Genomic DNA, 17,633 nt, shown 5'->3' with positions numbered 1-17,633 from the left:
AATGGATGGAACGACGACAACAACAGAGAATACGACGGTAAATCACAGCCTACTGTTCTGCCATTGAAGTTCAACACGAAGGAGAATGCTACGTCATGAAGGCCTGTTTTTTGCCTCAAAAGGAGTCTGCTGACTTCAACATGTATTACGAGGCCAACCACAAGATCTTTGTTGGTACAAGCGAAACATTTACGGGCGTCCTTCATAATAATACCGCGATCTCGGGTCTGGGGGTGGTATCCAGTTGCTGGAATATCCCTGACGAAGATGATAGCAAATCGACCCTATGTTTTGTAATGAAACACGTTGACTACCAACCACAGGTGTGTACGTCCTGAACCATAGTGCAGCTCAATATAACTGACACTTCTTCTCCAGCTCCGTAAAAATCAGTACTTTGAAATCGAATACCGTATCCGACCCACTCGCAATATGGAGAAGAGTCAGAACATTGTTCAACTAGGTCGTGAGACTCTCATCAACGGGTTCATTGTCGACTGGGAAACCGAGCATAGCCGCTGGGTAGTCGAAGTACGTGTTCATCAAAAAAAAATTCCTCATCATGGAACTGACAATTCTCTCACAGGTCACTGGCGTCAGTCCATGCACGGGTAACGAAGGAACCTCCGGCAAGAAGATCGATCCCGCTGGTTCTGTTACACCTGCTGGTCGTGTTCGCCCGGCAAAGTAAGTCGCACTTCTGCTCGCTACGACGCCTCATGAAGGAGCTAACAATCCCGTTCAGGCACATACCTAGCCCTAACACCCCAACTAATGCCGTCGCCGGTCCCAGTTCGACCCCTTCCGCCAAGCGAAAACTCGCTTCCGAAGAGGTTCCACTCAAGTCTCCCTCCTTACCTGCACGCCGTGCTCGTCCAGCCAAGTGAGCCTTTATTCCTCTGATTATACTATCCAGGCTAATCAAAAACATTAGGCATGTTCCCAAACCCGCAGTCACTCCTGCAAAGGCGTCAAGGTTGCCTCCGAAAGGTAAAGGTAAGACTTCTGCAGCCCTGCCACCGCAAGTTAGCACCGCCGCACAGGACGAGGAAAACATTTCCGACGAAGAATGGCCCGTTTCCCCTGTTCCACCCGTAACAAAGAAGTCAGCCCCCAAGAAGACTCCTGCTTCCAAGTCTAAGAAAGGCAAGGCACCAGCTAAGGCCACCGAAGTTGAATCTGAGTGTCCTGAAGAGCCTAGCGAACTCATCGAGGCCGACACTGACGAAGATGTGGAGGAATGATACCTACAAGGGCTTTTTCACATTGGTACTTTCCGAACTTGTACAGCCTCTGCGGCTTCACTTTGCGTCAGCATTTGTATCATAATCTCCCTGTGTATCCATTCCTCCACACTTACTTGTACTTTTCATTTACGCCTGTTTTTACTATGTCAAATAGAGACCGTTACCTTATATAGTGTCAATATAACTCGCATCCTTTTGAGCACAACTTTTCTTCCTCATACACACAACACCAAACGCACTAGCGCCTTATTTGCCGGCCTGCGCAGTTAACCTTATAATACTTCTACAAAGTAATGGCCGTGGAGTCTTCTCCAACGCAACCTGTCAATTCAGCAAACCCACACTCATCCAATGCAAAACATCTCATTATCAGCAAAATCGCGCTTGATGCCACATCAGGTGGTAATACGCCACCGAATCTGGGCCTGTCTCCGTTCCTCCAGTACATCGCCCACGTCGGGTGTAGCTTTCAATTCGGCCCAGTTTAACCAACTTTTGGCGAAAGCCAGCTACCATTTGGCCCAACTCAACCTAGCGCGCATTTCAGCGTCGCCCAACGGTGATCTCTGCTGAGTCCATCAGCATATCTGACCCAGCCAGTTACGATGGAAGAATCTTTTATTTCCAGGTCAATCAATTCTCCAGCACAACGATTAGTTAAACTGTTTTGATCTTGTCCAGCATTAATTTTCGCCGGGCATAGCAACATGGCGTAGACGCTCAGATATCCATAAAAGGCACCCCCCGCCAATTTCTTGAACTTATCATCACCAAGCAATTACGTCGTCGTTTCTTAACAGGTTATCCTACGTCAGAATTCCAATTTTACTTGGCCTCCGGTCTCTCTAATTACTCTTCCATTACATTAACTACAACAATATCCCTCGGTCCACTTCGAATAACTGAGCTGCAGAAAGGTTCGTTTGAAGTACATATCTGACTGATCCTGAAATAAACGTTGACCGTTATAATCCCTCATTCCATGTTGTAGTCAACAGTTCTCCTTGAACAGGTGCGTTATTATTAATCCCTTCCTCCTTGAATTGCCAGCCTCTCCATCTGATCACATTTCTGACATGCCCGTATGGACTGCTATCAGTCTTTCCTTGAACTTTGCACTTTAATACCTAATTGGTCCAATGGTTAACCACGGTCCCGCTGTCTCTACCTCCTCCGAAAATACTGAGGTCTCTATTAAGCACCGCTTCGCCGCAGAGATACCGTACGACATTGGCACATGCGATGACCCCTGCTCCTACTGCGGGGCGTTGCATTGGCAGTTAGAACGCCAACCAGGTACCAAAACTGCCGCCACTGCTGTCTACGCTGCATGTTGCCAGCAAGGGGCGGTTAAACTTCCCAGCACCGACCGTGAGAATGAATTAACACCAGAGTTTCTAAAGCAGCTGTTGTCTAATCAGGACAGAGGTTAGTCCACGTTCTCTCATTTCTCTCTTCAATCTCGCTGACCCTTGCTACCCAGTTTCCAAAGCATTCCGGCAAGATATACGCCGATACAACAATGCTCTCTCCTTTGCTTCCACTGGTACGAAGCAGGACGTGAGCGTAGCGGGTAACGGTGGTTCTTGGACATATAAGATTAAAGGACGACTTACCCACCGTATCGGCTCACTCCTCCCAACTCCTGGTATACCTAGAAAGTTTGCACAAATTTTCATGTACGGCGATCAGGGCGACGAAGAAGCTGCAGATCGCAACTCGCGTGCCGGTGGTGGATTGGAACCTGCAATCATCAAGACTCTTCAAGACTTCCTCTACCGCCACAACCCATTCGCCAAGTTGTACAAATCAGCCGAAGAAATCTTGGACAGTGCCATCGTCAGAACCATCAAAATCAAATCAATGCCAATATCCGGCCGTGACCCGAATCGTTACAACTACCCAACATGCAGTGAGGTTGCAGCTGTAATACAAGGTGATGGCAGTATTGGATCTGAAGATCGTGATATTATCCTTAGACGGCGAGATGGCCCACTTAGGAGAATCTGCGATCTTAATACAAATTATTTCTCGCTACGTTATCCAATATTTTTCATGTTCGGGTCCCATGGTTGGGATGAACACTACCGACATTTGAATGAACGGCGTGAGTCTCCCTTGAACGTAAACATCGTATGGTTCTGACATTCCTTCTCCTGCAGGCAAAAGCGGAAAAGTATCTAATCTGGAGTGGGCAGCTTTCACTTTGTTCAGTCGAGCTGGAGTTTTTTCCCCCATATTGCGAGGTGGTAGGCTTCTCCAGGAGTACATAGTCGACATGTATGTGTGCGTTGAAAATGCGCGCATGAAGTATTATAAGAACAATCAGAAGAAAATTCGTGCAGCGCTTTACAACGGCGCTGCTGAAGCGCTCAACAACAACAATGCTACTGTTGGAAAGCGAATCATTCTTCCTTCTACCACTACACAAAATATAATATTTTCTGGGCAGAAAATTAAATTATTGATACACAAAAATATTGATAGGCCAGGAGAAGGGCAAAAAATAAATAAAAATATGCATCTTGTTCCCTGCGGTGAGAGCTTCACTCTCCATATTTTTCCATATTTTTACAGTCTGTATTGATAAGTGTACTAACAATAAACCTTCATAATCATCCAATTACAACCTGTAACAAGCACTGAAATTTGGCTCATTAGTGTCTAAAGAAACTTTTGATTTCTGAAAACACCTATAACTTTGTGAAATCTGCCTCAAAACACTCAATTTCAAGTGCATTAGAAAGCTGAACTCTTCACCTCGAACTTTCATAAGATCAAGAACTATGTAGCTAGTATGACAATCATTCTATGGATCTGGATGTACAAATGTATAAAAAAGATGATATCTTTTTTAGAAGACCAGCATGCTGTGTGGTCCTCTTATGAACTATGTGGAGGACAATTCCAGCTTACCAATGCACCCAAAATCGAGCGTTTTGGACCGGAATTGAAAAATTTATGAGTATTTTCAGAAATCAAAAGTTTCTCTAAACACTAATGAGCCAAATTTCAGTGCTTGTTACAGGTTGTAATTGGATGATTGTGAAGGTTTATTGTTAGTACACTTATCAATATGGACTGTAAAAATACGGAAAAATATGGAGAGTGAAGCTCTCACCGCAGGGAACAAGATGCATATTTTTATTTATTTTTTGCCCTTCTCCTGGCCTCTCAATATTTTTGTGTATCAATAATTTAATTTTCTGCCCAGAAAATATTATATTTCTTGTAGTGTACATTTATTGGCGGTCCCAGAGCTATGCATGAGCTTTATCACAATGCTATGGCTTTGGTCAAAGTTTATGGCCCCCCAAGTTTCTTCGTTACAATGACAGCTAATCCCAAGTGGCCTGAGATCACCGCCGCGTTGCTACCTGGACAAACATCGGACGACAGGCCGGACCTGGTTGCCCGTGTGTTTCAACTCAAGCTTCAAGAGCTTCATGAAGATCTCTTCGAACGTTCCAGACTGGGCAGCAACATCTCATACGTCCACACCGTCGAATTCCAGAAGCGGGGAAACCCTCATGACCATACCGTCATGATCAACGATGCCTCTTCAACTCCGAAGACCCCTGCTGCAGTTGACTTGGCAGTTTGGGCTGTTCTCCCTGATCCTGAAGCATCTCCAGATCTCTACGCGCATGTCACAAATTTCATGCTCCATGGACCTTGTGCCGAAGGCAAGGCTTGTTGGAATGGACATAGATGCAAGTACGGTTATCCTAAGGAATTCAACTCCGAAACGGCCATCACCGAGGATGCATATCCAAGTTATAAGAGACCTGACGATGGCTGATATTTCATGAAAAATGGCTACAAATACACTAATCGCGACGTCGTACCTTACAACCCCTTTCTCCTTCTTAAATTCCAATGTCACATCAACGTTGAAGTTACACTGGGGATGAAATCTATCAAATACTTGTACAAATACATCAGTAAGGGACACGACCGAAGCACGGTCAGTTTAGAAGTTGAAAACGAACCAAATGACTTTGTCGACAGAAGGACTCTGGCTTCCCCTGAAGGTAAGTTCCCACCCGCGAAAACGAACTCTATACGATGCTGACTTTGTATTGTAGCAATATGGCGGCTGTATAAATATTCTCTCTCCGGGCGTTACCCATCAATAACTCGACTCATGTTGCATCTAGAAAATTCCCACACCGTTTACTTTCACAACACAGATACCCTCCGGCACCAGATGGATTCAGGCTCAGCTCAGCGCTCTACCCTTACCGAATTTTTCGCCGTATGCAGTCAGGGTGGTTTAATACCCAAAACAAAGATTCCTGTCCGTTCACTACTATATGCCGACATGCCCACGTACTATTGGTGGTCCAAGCCGGAAAGGCTTAGACGAGTTAACAACACCATTGCAGTTAGTCGCTTACATTTCGCAATGCCTAGCCACGGCGAACGCTATTATCTACGACTTCTGTTGACAGCAGTTAAAGGACCCACCTCATTCCTCAGCCTGAGGACGGTCAATGGGGTGCTTCATAGAACCTATCGAAGTGCTGCGGATAGTCTTGGGTTGCTTCTATCCGATACCCATTTCGATGCTTGTTTATCAGAGGCGGCCACGTGGAAAACCGGCAAGCAGCTTTGGGAGATGTTTGCTCTTATACTGGTCCACAGCCCTCCTGCCAACCCTGTTCGTCTTTGGGAAGAACACATTTTGGATCTCTGCGATGACTGTGAATACCAACTAGGGCTCGTGGCGCCTCTCATTTGACCAACCATTTCTCAGCTGCACAATTATGGACTGTCGCTTCTAGAAAGTTCCGTGATGGGCATGGGTAAAACTCTTGAGGAAGTCGGCCTGTTCGACGTCAACCTCCAATTACTGTTTGAAATTGGCGGCGGGACCACTGACAAGGATAGTATTGAAGAGCCAACCATGTCCCAGGAATTGCTCTTGCAATCGATCTCTAGCCTCACTCCAGAACAGCACGAAATTTTTGATCTAATCCAATACTCAACTGAATCGAATGTAGGAAGTTTTCTCTTTGTTGATGGACCAGGTGGGTCCGGGAAAACTTACTTGCTTAATACGTGCCTCAATTATTGCAATACCAATAATATCCCATTCGCCTCGGTGGCGTCTTCCGGCATTGCAGCGTTACTCCTGCTACATGGCGGGACAGCTCATTCAATCCTGAAAATACCGCTCCAAGCTGACCCCGGTTCCACATGCAACTTTACAAGATCGGACGCCACAGGCAAATTGCTCAGCCACATTAAGTTCTTGGTATGGGACGAGATTTCTATGATGAACAAGGACTCAATAGAATGTGTAGACCGATCAATGAGGGACCTACGCGACTCAGACGAACCATTTGGTGGGGTAACGGTGCTCTTTTCTGGCGATTTCCGACAAATATCGCCAGTGGTAAAATCCGGGTCGTTACAAGACGCAGTCAGAGCGTGCATCAAGAACTCGTATTTGTGGGAGAGCGTAGTACAGTTCAAACTCACAATCAATATGAGACTGCGCCGCGCTGACATGGACCAAGCTACTCATACCAACACTCGGGGATTTGCTAACTGGTTGCTACAGGTTGGTGACGGAGCACTTCAAGATGCTCCAGTCGCAGAACTCAAACTGCGGTATGTTGAAGTAACACATTTCAACGAGAACGCTTCATTTGACAAGAAAGTAGTCAATAATTTCTACGCGGGTTCCGCCTCTCTATTCTCCAACCAAGCATGGGCTGCTCTCGCTCGATTTTACGCAGAACGCGTCATTATAACACCTCTGAACAAGACCGTCAGCAAGATCAATCAACATGTCCTGGCAGCTCAAAACGGGTTGGTTAAACAGTATAAATCAGTCGATGCTCTTACCAAAGACTGGGCTGAACAAGTGAGCGTGGACATTCTTAACACTTTCAACATGGCCAGCTTCCCACAACATGACCTCAAGCTCAAAGCTGGATTGGTGGTAGTCCTACTGCGCAATTTGCATCTAAAACGCGGCCTGTGCAATGGAACCCGCATGTTAATACTAGGTACTACTGACAATGCTTTGCAATGCCTGATCATTACTGGCCCCAAGCGCGGCTCGGACGTCTTTCTACCTCGCATTAAGTTGCAACACCCAGGTGATCAACATGTTCCGATCTCTTTTTACCGCCTTCAATTCCCTGTGGCTCTGGCTTACGCAATGACTATAAACAAAGCCCAGGGTCAAACAGTCAACAAAGTATGTTTGGTGCTTCCAACGCCAGTTTTTGCTCATGGGCAACTATATGTCGGGCTGTCTAGGTGTACGTCTGCGGAGGAGACAATTGTTTCTTTGGCTAGTTCAAACCATTCAACCACTCTTAATGTGGTGTCCAAGGAAGCCATTGTTTAGTGTTTCAGCGTAAGCACCATATGTACCGATACTTGCCGTGCCCTGCTCCAGCTTACCTCATTTCTTCATTTCACATCTCACACAGGGTTGGGCGTCGCAGTTTTTTGCAGCACATTATCTCACTATATATTTCTTGCATTGAGAGCCGTCAAGGCCGGCCTGTTTCCGGAATTTTCATTGAAGGTGTAACCATCTGTACCACACCGCAACGCAAACTCCCTTCAAATCTATGAAACTTTGGCACAACTACATGAACATTGTAACTAATTGTAATTAACTGTACTGTCCCGTTAGATCTAATGAAACTTATTCCAAACTGAGGCCACTACCAGCTTTCCTTTATCATTTACCCTCTGTACAGATAGTCCAACCCAAACTTGATGATGAGACCCTGACTCGGGCAATCATCTCAAGTGCTAGCAGATGCTCTCCGCTTCCAAGCAGACACATCTGGTCGGGCCGTAACAATATGATCTACCGCTCTAAGCTGTTATTAGTCAGCATCAATCCCGATTGTAAGCAGATTACTGCTTACCTCTACAACCCATGCCCTACCAACTGGTGAGTAATTGATCACCACTCCGCTGAAATTCACGATGTTGCCCGTACTGAGATTATTGACGCCGATGGAGTTGAACAGTTTTAGGGAAGCCTCATACAAAACAAGAAAATGTGCCACGCTACCCAACTGAAAAGGGTTCAGCATCGGTTTGGTGGACTACAGGCGGAATTGCTTACACTGTCGTCCCACCCGTTATGCATCGCGGTAATGACCCAACGCTCGTAGTCCTGACCAACAACCCTGCGCCTAACGCACCGCATGATGTGGCCACGGCTTGCCACCGTGATGACTGGTAGAGGCTGTGGTAGTTGAGCCTCATACTCTTCAAGTCGGATTACCCCACCAGCCAGGGGTGAGAGGACTGTATCGTGACGGTTACTTCTTCCTAGCATTTCACCAACAAGTCTGTAGGATTGATTTGCCTCCAAGGTAGGCACGTTCGGATTGGTAGATACGAAGAAACGTAAATGGGGACGGCGACCGACTAGAAGCACAACCGTACTTTGGAAACACTCTCGAATACCTCCACCGCTGGACAGTCGCAAACACTAATTCCAATAGCTATCAGCACGATGTCATATACAAGTACCTTGAACGTACCTCGGTGTTTAACTTGAATACACCGCTCCAGTTTATGGGCAAGCGAGCATTATCTGACACATTCGTAGGGATTGAGTTGGGTACAAGAGACATCTTTCGAAATGGTCAACGTCCAGGGCTCTGACAAGTCAAATAGAAGCCACTTCTAATATACACGGTTCCAGCCTCTATTTGACTTTCCTGACATAAAGAATTTTCTAATCTTCTGTGCATTGCGACTCAAATGAAGCGTCTCCCGTGTAGTCTTTTGCAATTCACTCCATCACATTCAGGCGCATACAAAATCGCCGTATTCTTCATCAATCCCTATGAGAACCATTCAACGCGTGCATGTGAATGTGCCCTGTCCATACACTACAGTACGCTTGGCGACCGCAAAGGCATGACTTACTCAACCAACCCAACATCCCTCACATTCACAATGGAGCCCTGCACTTAGATTTAGTCATGCGCAGACACGTCAAGGCCGTCAATGCATACAATTCAGCTCATCGTAACGGTCCGTCTGTGTCCCTCTGAAGGACACACATTACCGAGGATGACCAATGACCAAGATTTTACCATTCAGTAATTGCCCAATTGAGCTTAGCAAATCGTGAACAATCACATTTTAACGCATGGCACCCGGTCAGGTTCTTCTTGAAGAGACATGAATTGTGTCAATTTCTGCTTGAATTGAATACCAGAGCCGCTTCAAGCCGGTTGACGTACCAAGTAGGCTTCACTATTTCACACATCAATTACCTATCAATACATAGCTTACGCTCAGAGCAAATGGACAATCAGGAATCTATGCCCTTGGAGTGGAATGCCACTGTACGAGTACATAACCCAGTAAGCATAACAATTTTTCCAGTGAATATGTGTCTGATTTGTTATGCAGACATCCGTCACTGTCTTTGGTGGTGGCCCGGGCGTACAATACGATGTGTCCGCCGTCCACCCATTCATTCAAAGTCGCTACTCTCCCTTTTGCTTAATCACGAGATCACCCGAGGCCCTGGACAAAGGTTCCGTTGTGACTTTCTCCGGACTGGTTGTGTCCCTGGGTCCGAGTGGCGCTACAATGGTCAATACGGAGGTCCTGGGCATGGCTGAGCCTTTAGCTTTGCGTGCGTTGGGTATCACAGTGGATCAAGTTCATGTTGTCGGTCGTGGCAGAATTCACTTCTGTCAACCGCTACACAAAGAGCCCAATTTAAGGGGCTGGTGGATCCTGACGGTTACCCACAATGCGTGGGTCGAGGGGTACGTGAAGATTACAAACTGCTGCCTGACTTATGTCATAGACTGACAGCTCCGTAAAGTTCGGGCGTTTCGTAGACTTCCATGTGAAATACGTTGACAATACTGGGTTAATCTCAGGTCTGGCCAATCGTGACAGTCCGGAAAGTTTAACTGTTGAATGCAAGGGAACGCTCATGCAGTATGCTCAAGATGTACATCAGTGGGTGGTCATTGTAAGTTCCGGATTGGCTTCAGCGCATCCAGACTCTGACTTGACATTATAATTTCACTCAGGTTTCTAGCATCATTACAGTGTAGACGCCCCGTTGTTACAACACGGCGCTAGAATAAAGCAGAAGCGTGCCGGCGCTTTATAAGAAGGCCACGCAGTACTGAATTCAAGTCAGCCGTACCAAAGAGTTGTCTCTACACTTCATCTCATAATGGTAGTTCTGGGTGCGGGTGGCACACTGGCCCGTATTACAATTAACCAGGTAGATTGATCCTTGAAATCGAGTATGCCACACAGTACAGAACTGGGACAACTCATTCGAATTGCCCAGATACCGTACTGATTATGACACAGGTTGAGAAGTGTTGATCTCTGAACCGTCTACAGCAGCAGCCCCACCCCTAACAAAGTGCTCAACTGAGACTTCCACATGATCCGCTGCCAATTACAAAGGATCAGAAGTGCAACACCAATATTTAGCACACGTCCAGATGCAAAACCACATTATGACAGATTCTACTTACGATGTGCACAATGTGACGGACCTGTTTGTTCAGTCCCCAGTGAAATATGTCGTACAAGGTTTAAGTGAGGGCGGCCACGCGACTGAAACTCAATGTATTCCATTGTGGTGCTTGACATGACCTGTCGTGCGTCTAATTAAGACTGTGACATCATTAGCTACAGTTTCATCGCAAGTCATGTGTGAAACAGCTTTGGTAAAGCAACAATACTCACTAGCTGGGTCTGAACAGTAATAAAGATTTGGTAGTTATCTCAACCGTAATTCTGCGAGTGAAGTGATAATCGATTGAGAAAGTGCTGGTACCGTTAGAGGTAGACCGCGACCTACCACACAGTACTCCGTCATTTATACGCTCAGAAGAAGAGATCTGACTCATAGCGGGACTGGCGCTCGAGCTCTAGCAGACTTGCAAGTAGACAAGTAGCGTATCATATCATTTTCTTAGTATCAGTGGTCTGGACCGGCTATAGCCTGAACCCATCAATAACGGTACGATACAAAACAGATTTGTCAGGTCAGCCTGAGGTCGGGCCAAAACAGATAGGACAACCGGCAGTGACCGCAAAGGACCAAAAAATGATACAGTACACTCTGCATGTCCGATTTGACATCTCTTCTAGCCCGGTTCACGGTTGGATCGGTTGCGCTTCGGTCAACTGGGCAATTCAAGTCAGCCCAGTGAAAAATGCCTAGAAGTTAGCTACTTACATTGATTGTCCATTTGTCACTGCCGGCCGCATAGCCAATGAGGTGACCATCGAAACTGAGGATGCTACCGACCTCGAAAGTCCCAACGCCAAGTTCTCCCATTCTCTCCTGTCGCAATATGTATTCCGCGTTCAAAGACAATACATTATGGGACTGAGGAGTACGTCAGCATTTGAGAATTCTAGGATACTGAAGTCACTTACAACTGAGTCCCAATCTCAATGCAAAACTTTCACAACCCATCGCATCCTCTGATCCGAAAAGTAGCACTCGAGAACTCTCCCAATGCTCGTCACAAGTACATAGTCCTGTGAGGCAGCTTGGAACTGCGAGCCTGGTCGGGACGTCATGGGAATAGTCCTGTCGGCATGGAATCCTGGTCCCATTGGATAACGTCTTGCTAGGATACGGCCGTACACATAGTAGCACGAGTTGCCTTCCAGCTGCCCAGGCGACGTTTCTATGACAGTGATTGGAGTCATTCCGAGTCCATTGGATGTGGTAAACACCTCGCTACTGAAGTGGCCCAAAGAGAACCGATACGTGCTAGCCAGTGAGACCTAACGCCAATACATGTTAACGCATGTTGGGACATAGTAAAATGAGCTCAGTCTGACCTTTTCTCCAAGGACCAGTCCAGATTGAAAACCAATTGGTAAGTAAGGCGGCTCCATGTCGTGGCGAAGATAATATGATGATGAGCAATGTGGCAACTCCAAGAGACGACTGTGATGCATTTGGTTGGGATGGCCTTCTTATGCTTAGTGCCAGAGTTAGCAAGCCAGGCGTGACTGGGACAGACAGGGGACACGTTTACTGATTGGGGTTCTTACTGTGTACATGGTTGCATCAGGCCTGAAGTCAGGCCCAGTTCGTATATCCTTCGGCTTCAAAAAGAGGTGTCCCTAATCATCTGCCCTGAGCAACGCATATTCGTCTACGCCGCTTCAAAAACATTGACCCACGACTCAATTTGCTTCAACGCTATAGATAAAACAATACATCTCAATCTCCAACCACTCACAACGCTAGGTACTGAAATGCAGGCCACGACGAGGATGCGCCTGGCAGGTATAGGTCCGTACACTAAACTCACACTGAAATGGGCCGGTCCATTGATGGTGCAAGACTGTGTTAGTACTGGCTCTGCCCTTGACCTACTCGGAACAACGGCTGACTTATCTTCTATTACTCCGCAGAGACATAATGGGAGGCTGCGCAATACCTATGACGCCTCGGTGGTCCTGAACCAGATCGACGGCCCAGTCAATGTCACCTTGGTCCAAGAAGTTACTGCAGGTGCCGAATACCCTACAGGACAACTCCACTTACATGGAGTAGTTGTGCGTGGTCAGTCCCAACCATCAATGCGCCTGGTAATTGAACACGAGGAAGCTGTAGGTGCTTACTGGGCAGATACATCAATGGGTCCAAGCCCAGGCCTAAACGTGCTAGGCAGAGGAATGGTTCTTAGTGACTCGCTGGTCAGTCTGGCCATCTCTGGACAGAAATGGAGAGTAGCTGCCGTAATGCATAGAGAATGGGATATGCAAGTAGGTGCTTCAGTCTTCCAACCCATGACGTTCTTAGTGTTGATGAGCCAATACAGAATCTTACGTATTCAGAATTTGAAGTTGACTATATATACGAAAAGGCTGTAGGTCTCGACGGGACACCTGGTTCAGTAGTTGCAGGTCAACTTCTTTTGCTGAGGGGTACTGTGTTGAGCATGAATGGAAGTAACGGCAGATGGGTCGTAAAGGTCGTTGTGAAGAACATCTCGCCTTTCGGGTCTGAGGCACCTATCTCTAGCTAAGCTCTGAATTTGTACACTCCATATACATTGTCAGCCCTGAGTACTAAACCAGAGTACCAATGGGCGACGTATTATAATAAAAACCTTCAAAATAGCAATTACAACTCAAGGCTCAGTTTCAAGAGTCAAGTTACATATGATTTAGCATATGTAACATGTGCAGAACTTACATCAAATGGTGTGAACATACATAACTTTGATGCAAACCAAAGCTACATATATTTCACAGCCGTAACACATATGTAACAAGTGAAATATACTTATAATCCAATAGTAACTGTCTTACTGTAATAAACCTAACCATAGAACCACAATTTGTGCGCACTTGTAGTCCAAAGATTTCCAAGGTTCAGACTATATAAACCCTGGAAATCCAACCAAATTGAGAGGAATCACATCATCACATTATTATTCAACAACCACACAACTTTGCTTTTATTCATCTTCCTAGAACCTTTAAACTTTGCTTATCAATTACCAAACTTTAAAGGCCTGATTCTACGAACCTTGAAACTCAAACCTTGTGTCTTGTTGCTTATTCTGTGTGCTCATTCAACTTTGTTTCTGATTAGACCCCATAATCAGTAGTTCTTGTAATATCCATTTGGTGGAATTACTTGTAAGGAAGTAGTCCTTGGGTACTGCTGATATCAGACTTGGGATTCATCTGATATAAGAAACTCTAAATCTACGGGGAAATCTCTATTAGTCAGAGTGTAAAGTTCCCGGTGTTATAATAGACTTTAACACCACCTTCTTTGACCTTTCTTTGAATAAGAAGAGGATCAAATTAGGATTGAGAACTGCGCGTCAGTTGCTCTTATTTTTAATTATTGTAAAGACAATAATTAACCCAAAATCACTGGGCTAAAGCCTTTGTTTAAAGGTCAACTAACTGTAGTCTTTACTTGTCTATTTCAAGTAAAGCTCTTACGCCCACGTCTCTACCCGTTCATACTTGTAGATCTTGATCTACACAACTTTAGTAGAAGTTATTAGACCTTCTACAACATTTTCATTGACTCTACTAGCCTAACAGACGCTAGTAGGCTCACATACATGGTGCATCTGACTCTTGTGACACTTATCTGTCACGACTCACAAAACGTCACGCCTGTACATCTCATATGTAACACCTTGCATTGCCGTAGTTCACAACATCATATGTGTAACAATTTGCATCCCCGTACTCCTGGTCAATGCTGAGAGCCACATGACCTCTATCTCAGGTTCAGGTTTGAACACTGCTACCGCCTGGTACATACATTATTCCTGTGGAATGCACAGTTACTGCTCGCACTGCGACTCATTACAAATGACTCACTGCAGTTCAGTACTGTACAGAGGCTGGCCGGTCAATCCCAGAGGGTGGCTGGCCACCCAGTACCTCGTACAATAGTGAAAAGCATGCCATAGGGCCGACAAACAATTAGTAACTTGTATGATAATAGAGGGAATATATAAATTTGGCTTCATGAAACAACAGCAATGCGCGCATCAATGGTGGAGTGTAACAAAGATTGGGAGCCATCTATCATACCAAGAGACAATATGTTATAGGACTTTCAAAGCCGCAGTTATACAAAGTTCATGGATAGAGGCAATGGATAACTATTGTCAGCGTGAGACAAACCGCGTGCAATACCTATGACCAACAATTATTAAGAAAAAATACAATCAAGATTTGACATAAGTATCTTTGTAGGTGGGGTTTGTAATCTTGCGCTTGGGTTGATAACGGGCTTGTTTCTTGGGCACTTGTTCTGGAATGTCAGTGTTTGTGGTCGACAATTCTTCCACCAAAGTTTTGGATGTGGAGGCCGAGTGTCCTGTGCTTGATGACAACAATAAAGATGATTTATCAGTGTAACCAAATGTAACACTGCTGATACCTTCTTGAGGAGTCATTGGTGGCTGAATACTTGAAGTTGTGGACCTAGGCTTGAATCTGGCATGACAATATCAGATGCGCTTGCCAAGGTATATGATTGAGCTATCGTTACACTTACTTCTTTGGTTTCTTGAGCACATTAACACCATCATTGTTCCCGGTATCATTTTGGGAAGGTATGTCTTGAAAACCGGTGGTCATGTGGACTTTGTTGGCCTGTTGGTTCAATCTACAAGTCACAATATATGGGAGAGAGCCAGGCAGGAACAGCTTACAATAACAACGTAACACGAGGTTTCTTGGTTGAAGTCCTTGATAAATCCGTGAAATTGACATTCACGACCAATCCTGACAATGCCGGCAATCTTTACAAGATTCGGAGTTGGGCAAATTCTGTATTCAACAGTGCTGGTACAAGCAGTCTTCATCTGAAATACTGAATAGTGAGTACCAGCCAGTCACTGTAAACAATGAGCATATTAAAACTTACAATGGGATGATAATCAGCGTGCGGGACCGTGAAAACCGTGGTGGCAACTGGCTCTTGATCTGGTGTTTTCTTCATGTACTGACAACATTCCTCGATAATTGAATCAATAGCGATTACAATACCCAACCCAGTCACTCCTACCAAATCAACTAAATCACCCTCAAAATTCTCACTTGGGCCTAACATAACTACATCGCTTCATTCAAAAATGAACCGATCAGCCTTTGTATCAGGCAAATTAGATGGGAAGAGGGCTCCTTGCAAGAAGTAAACATGGTTTTGGAGCAACTTGAACTTGGCCCCGCTAGAACCTTTGGCAACTATTTCATAGAGCAACGGCTTTTGACGGTCGGCGCCACAACACCCAATACAGATTGTGTAGGTTCTGTATTCCGATCGCCAACCATTGTCCGGCAATACCTGCGGAAGGGCATAAAAATGTTGGTAATGTACTGGGGAAATGTCGTAAACAGGATCTACCTTTTCTTCAATTTCAAAATTACCAGACAGGTACATTCCGCGATAGGTGGCTGGATTTAGATCAGACATGATGGTGGTATATTATGTTTAAATTCTGAGATAGAGGATTGTATTAACCAAACAAAGTGGAGAGTCAGCATAGCTAGGCATGAAAGGGGAACTTGGGCATGGCGGACAAACCAGGTGACAAAAAAGAAACCAGTGTTGTCAAAGTTGACCAGATGGTGATGCTTGATGATTTTTGTTGTCCCAAAACCACTGAGGTCACACCCTTTTATATTCTGTAGTTGATTCAAGAAGAACAGTGGACCTCTTGCATGAAATAAAGCAACACGGATATAATAGCGGTGTGATACATGTCTTGTGAATACTGACCGAGTTCAGAGGAAATGATTGATGAGTTGCAAGTTATGAAGGCGGGCAGAGTTGAGGCGAGTTTGACATGTCGATTCATGTAAAATATTTCCTAGCACATCCTGTTACTACGAGTATCACCACCAAAGTTAATCCAAGCGTCGGCCTGTTAACTTTGTAGGTGATACTCGTGAACTTCACAAGAATCATTGATTATGATAATCAATACATTGAAAATGTGTTGCATGGGACGTATTTTACTATGACACTATTGAGCGAAGGCAAGTGAAGCTGAAAGAGGGGGCGCAGCATTTGTGATTTGGATGTGTCCGGTGATGACTGATAGAGGCATCAGTACGTTTGCGTAAAATTGTGTGGCTCCAGCATCATGCTGTCAAGATCGACGTCACCTGACAAGGTTTGCATGGGGTGATGTATAGACATGGATTGCGCTACGTGGTGCCATGCCAATTGACAAGGATTTGCGGAATCACCCTGGAGACAAGGCCGTAGGGCGTCTAAAATATTGATTTGGTTTGAAAAAGGCGGCATGGAGATTGGTTTTTGCTAATGTTTGAGCTTGTAGTTGGGATGTGCAAATGTGAAGATGGATGTGAAGATGGGACAGGTTTCTTCCTCAGGTCTGATACTCATTTGGCTGGTGTGCGGAGACTTCGGTCGATTTTGACCGGTTTTGTTTTTGAACCCTTCCTTTGTTTAAAAGTTATGATACATACCTTTAACAGACAATCCCCAAAGACGATCAAATCTCTCATCTGTTTTCAATGCAAATATCATCTTTTGTCGAATTTTGCCGCTGATCTGACAAAGCTCCTTGGTGGAGCTTTTGTGTGTTAAAAAGGCTTGGATACCTCCTTGGTTCCTGGGTCCACTCCCCAAGCCTCTGTAGGATGCAAGAGTGAACCCATATCCCAAAGTGGGCCCTCAATCCGCATTGACTTGGCCTTGTCATAGGTTGGACATAGTATATTGTGACTCAGGGGTTGAATAGAATTGTGTTTTGGCACTTGTCATTTGAATGATTCAAACTTTTGTTTGAATAGGTTGTGTTTATTTCTCATTAATTGCTTCAAACTTTGTTGTGCGCAAGTTCCTGCCCATCATGAAATACA

At 45.3% G+C, this 17,633-nt stretch overlaps 6 protein-coding genes across 6 annotated transcripts; 3 read left to right on the top strand and 3 right to left on the bottom strand.

Annotated features, from left to right (window-relative positions):
- Positions 1-140: 140 nt before the first annotated feature.
- MELLADRAFT_60363 (uncharacterized protein) lies at positions 141-1,244 on the top strand (the record flags this gene model as incomplete). The annotated part of the gene is made up of 4 exons (XM_007406080.1): positions 141-323; positions 587-687; positions 746-883; positions 917-1,244. The coding sequence occupies 4 exons, from the start codon at positions 141-143 to the stop codon at positions 1,242-1,244; spliced, it is 750 nt and encodes a 249-aa protein (XP_007406142.1).
- Positions 1,245-8,023: 6,779 nt separating this feature from the next.
- On the bottom strand, positions 8,024-8,869 carry MELLADRAFT_103265 (uncharacterized protein; the record flags this gene model as incomplete). The annotated part of the gene is made up of 4 exons (XM_007405990.1): positions 8,024-8,101; positions 8,150-8,302; positions 8,353-8,724; positions 8,777-8,869. The coding sequence occupies 4 exons, from the start codon at positions 8,867-8,869 to the stop codon at positions 8,024-8,026; spliced, it is 696 nt and encodes a 231-aa protein (XP_007406052.1).
- A 243-nt stretch (positions 8,870-9,112) lies between these two features.
- MELLADRAFT_103264 (uncharacterized protein) lies at positions 9,113-10,321 on the top strand (the record flags this gene model as incomplete). The annotated part of the gene is made up of 6 exons (XM_007406081.1): positions 9,113-9,275; positions 9,345-9,408; positions 9,535-9,610; positions 9,660-10,024; positions 10,074-10,236; positions 10,298-10,321. 6 exons carry the CDS (start codon positions 9,113-9,115, stop codon positions 10,319-10,321), a joined length of 855 nt encoding a protein of 284 aa, XP_007406143.1.
- An 887-nt stretch (positions 10,322-11,208) lies between these two features.
- MELLADRAFT_103263 (uncharacterized protein) lies at positions 11,209-12,143 on the bottom strand (the record flags this gene model as incomplete). The annotated part of the gene is made up of 4 exons (XM_007405989.1): positions 11,209-11,232; positions 11,470-11,577; positions 11,700-12,029; positions 12,087-12,143. 4 exons carry the CDS (start codon positions 12,141-12,143, stop codon positions 11,209-11,211), a joined length of 519 nt encoding a protein of 172 aa, XP_007406051.1.
- A 366-nt stretch (positions 12,144-12,509) lies between these two features.
- MELLADRAFT_103262 (uncharacterized protein) lies at positions 12,510-13,285 on the top strand (the record flags this gene model as incomplete). The annotated part of the gene is made up of 2 exons (XM_007406082.1): positions 12,510-13,022; positions 13,124-13,285. 2 exons carry the CDS (start codon positions 12,510-12,512, stop codon positions 13,283-13,285), a joined length of 675 nt encoding a protein of 224 aa, XP_007406144.1.
- A 1,677-nt stretch (positions 13,286-14,962) lies between these two features.
- Positions 14,963-16,296, bottom strand: MELLADRAFT_103261 (uncharacterized protein; the record flags this gene model as incomplete). The annotated part of the gene is made up of 5 exons (XM_007405988.1): positions 14,963-15,233; positions 15,295-15,392; positions 15,667-15,862; positions 15,962-16,086; positions 16,264-16,296. The coding sequence occupies 5 exons, from the start codon at positions 16,294-16,296 to the stop codon at positions 14,963-14,965; spliced, it is 723 nt and encodes a 240-aa protein (XP_007406050.1).
- Between the last annotated feature and the right edge of the window lie 1,337 nt (positions 16,297-17,633).

The sequence above is a fragment of the Melampsora larici-populina genome (assembly GCF_000204055.1).
Source record: "Melampsora larici-populina 98AG31 unplaced genomic scaffold MELLAscaffold_5, whole genome shotgun sequence".
NCBI lineage: Eukaryota > Fungi > Basidiomycota > Pucciniomycetes > Pucciniales > Melampsoraceae > Melampsora > Melampsora laricis-populina.
This window is presented reverse-complemented; position numbering and strand designations above follow the sequence as displayed.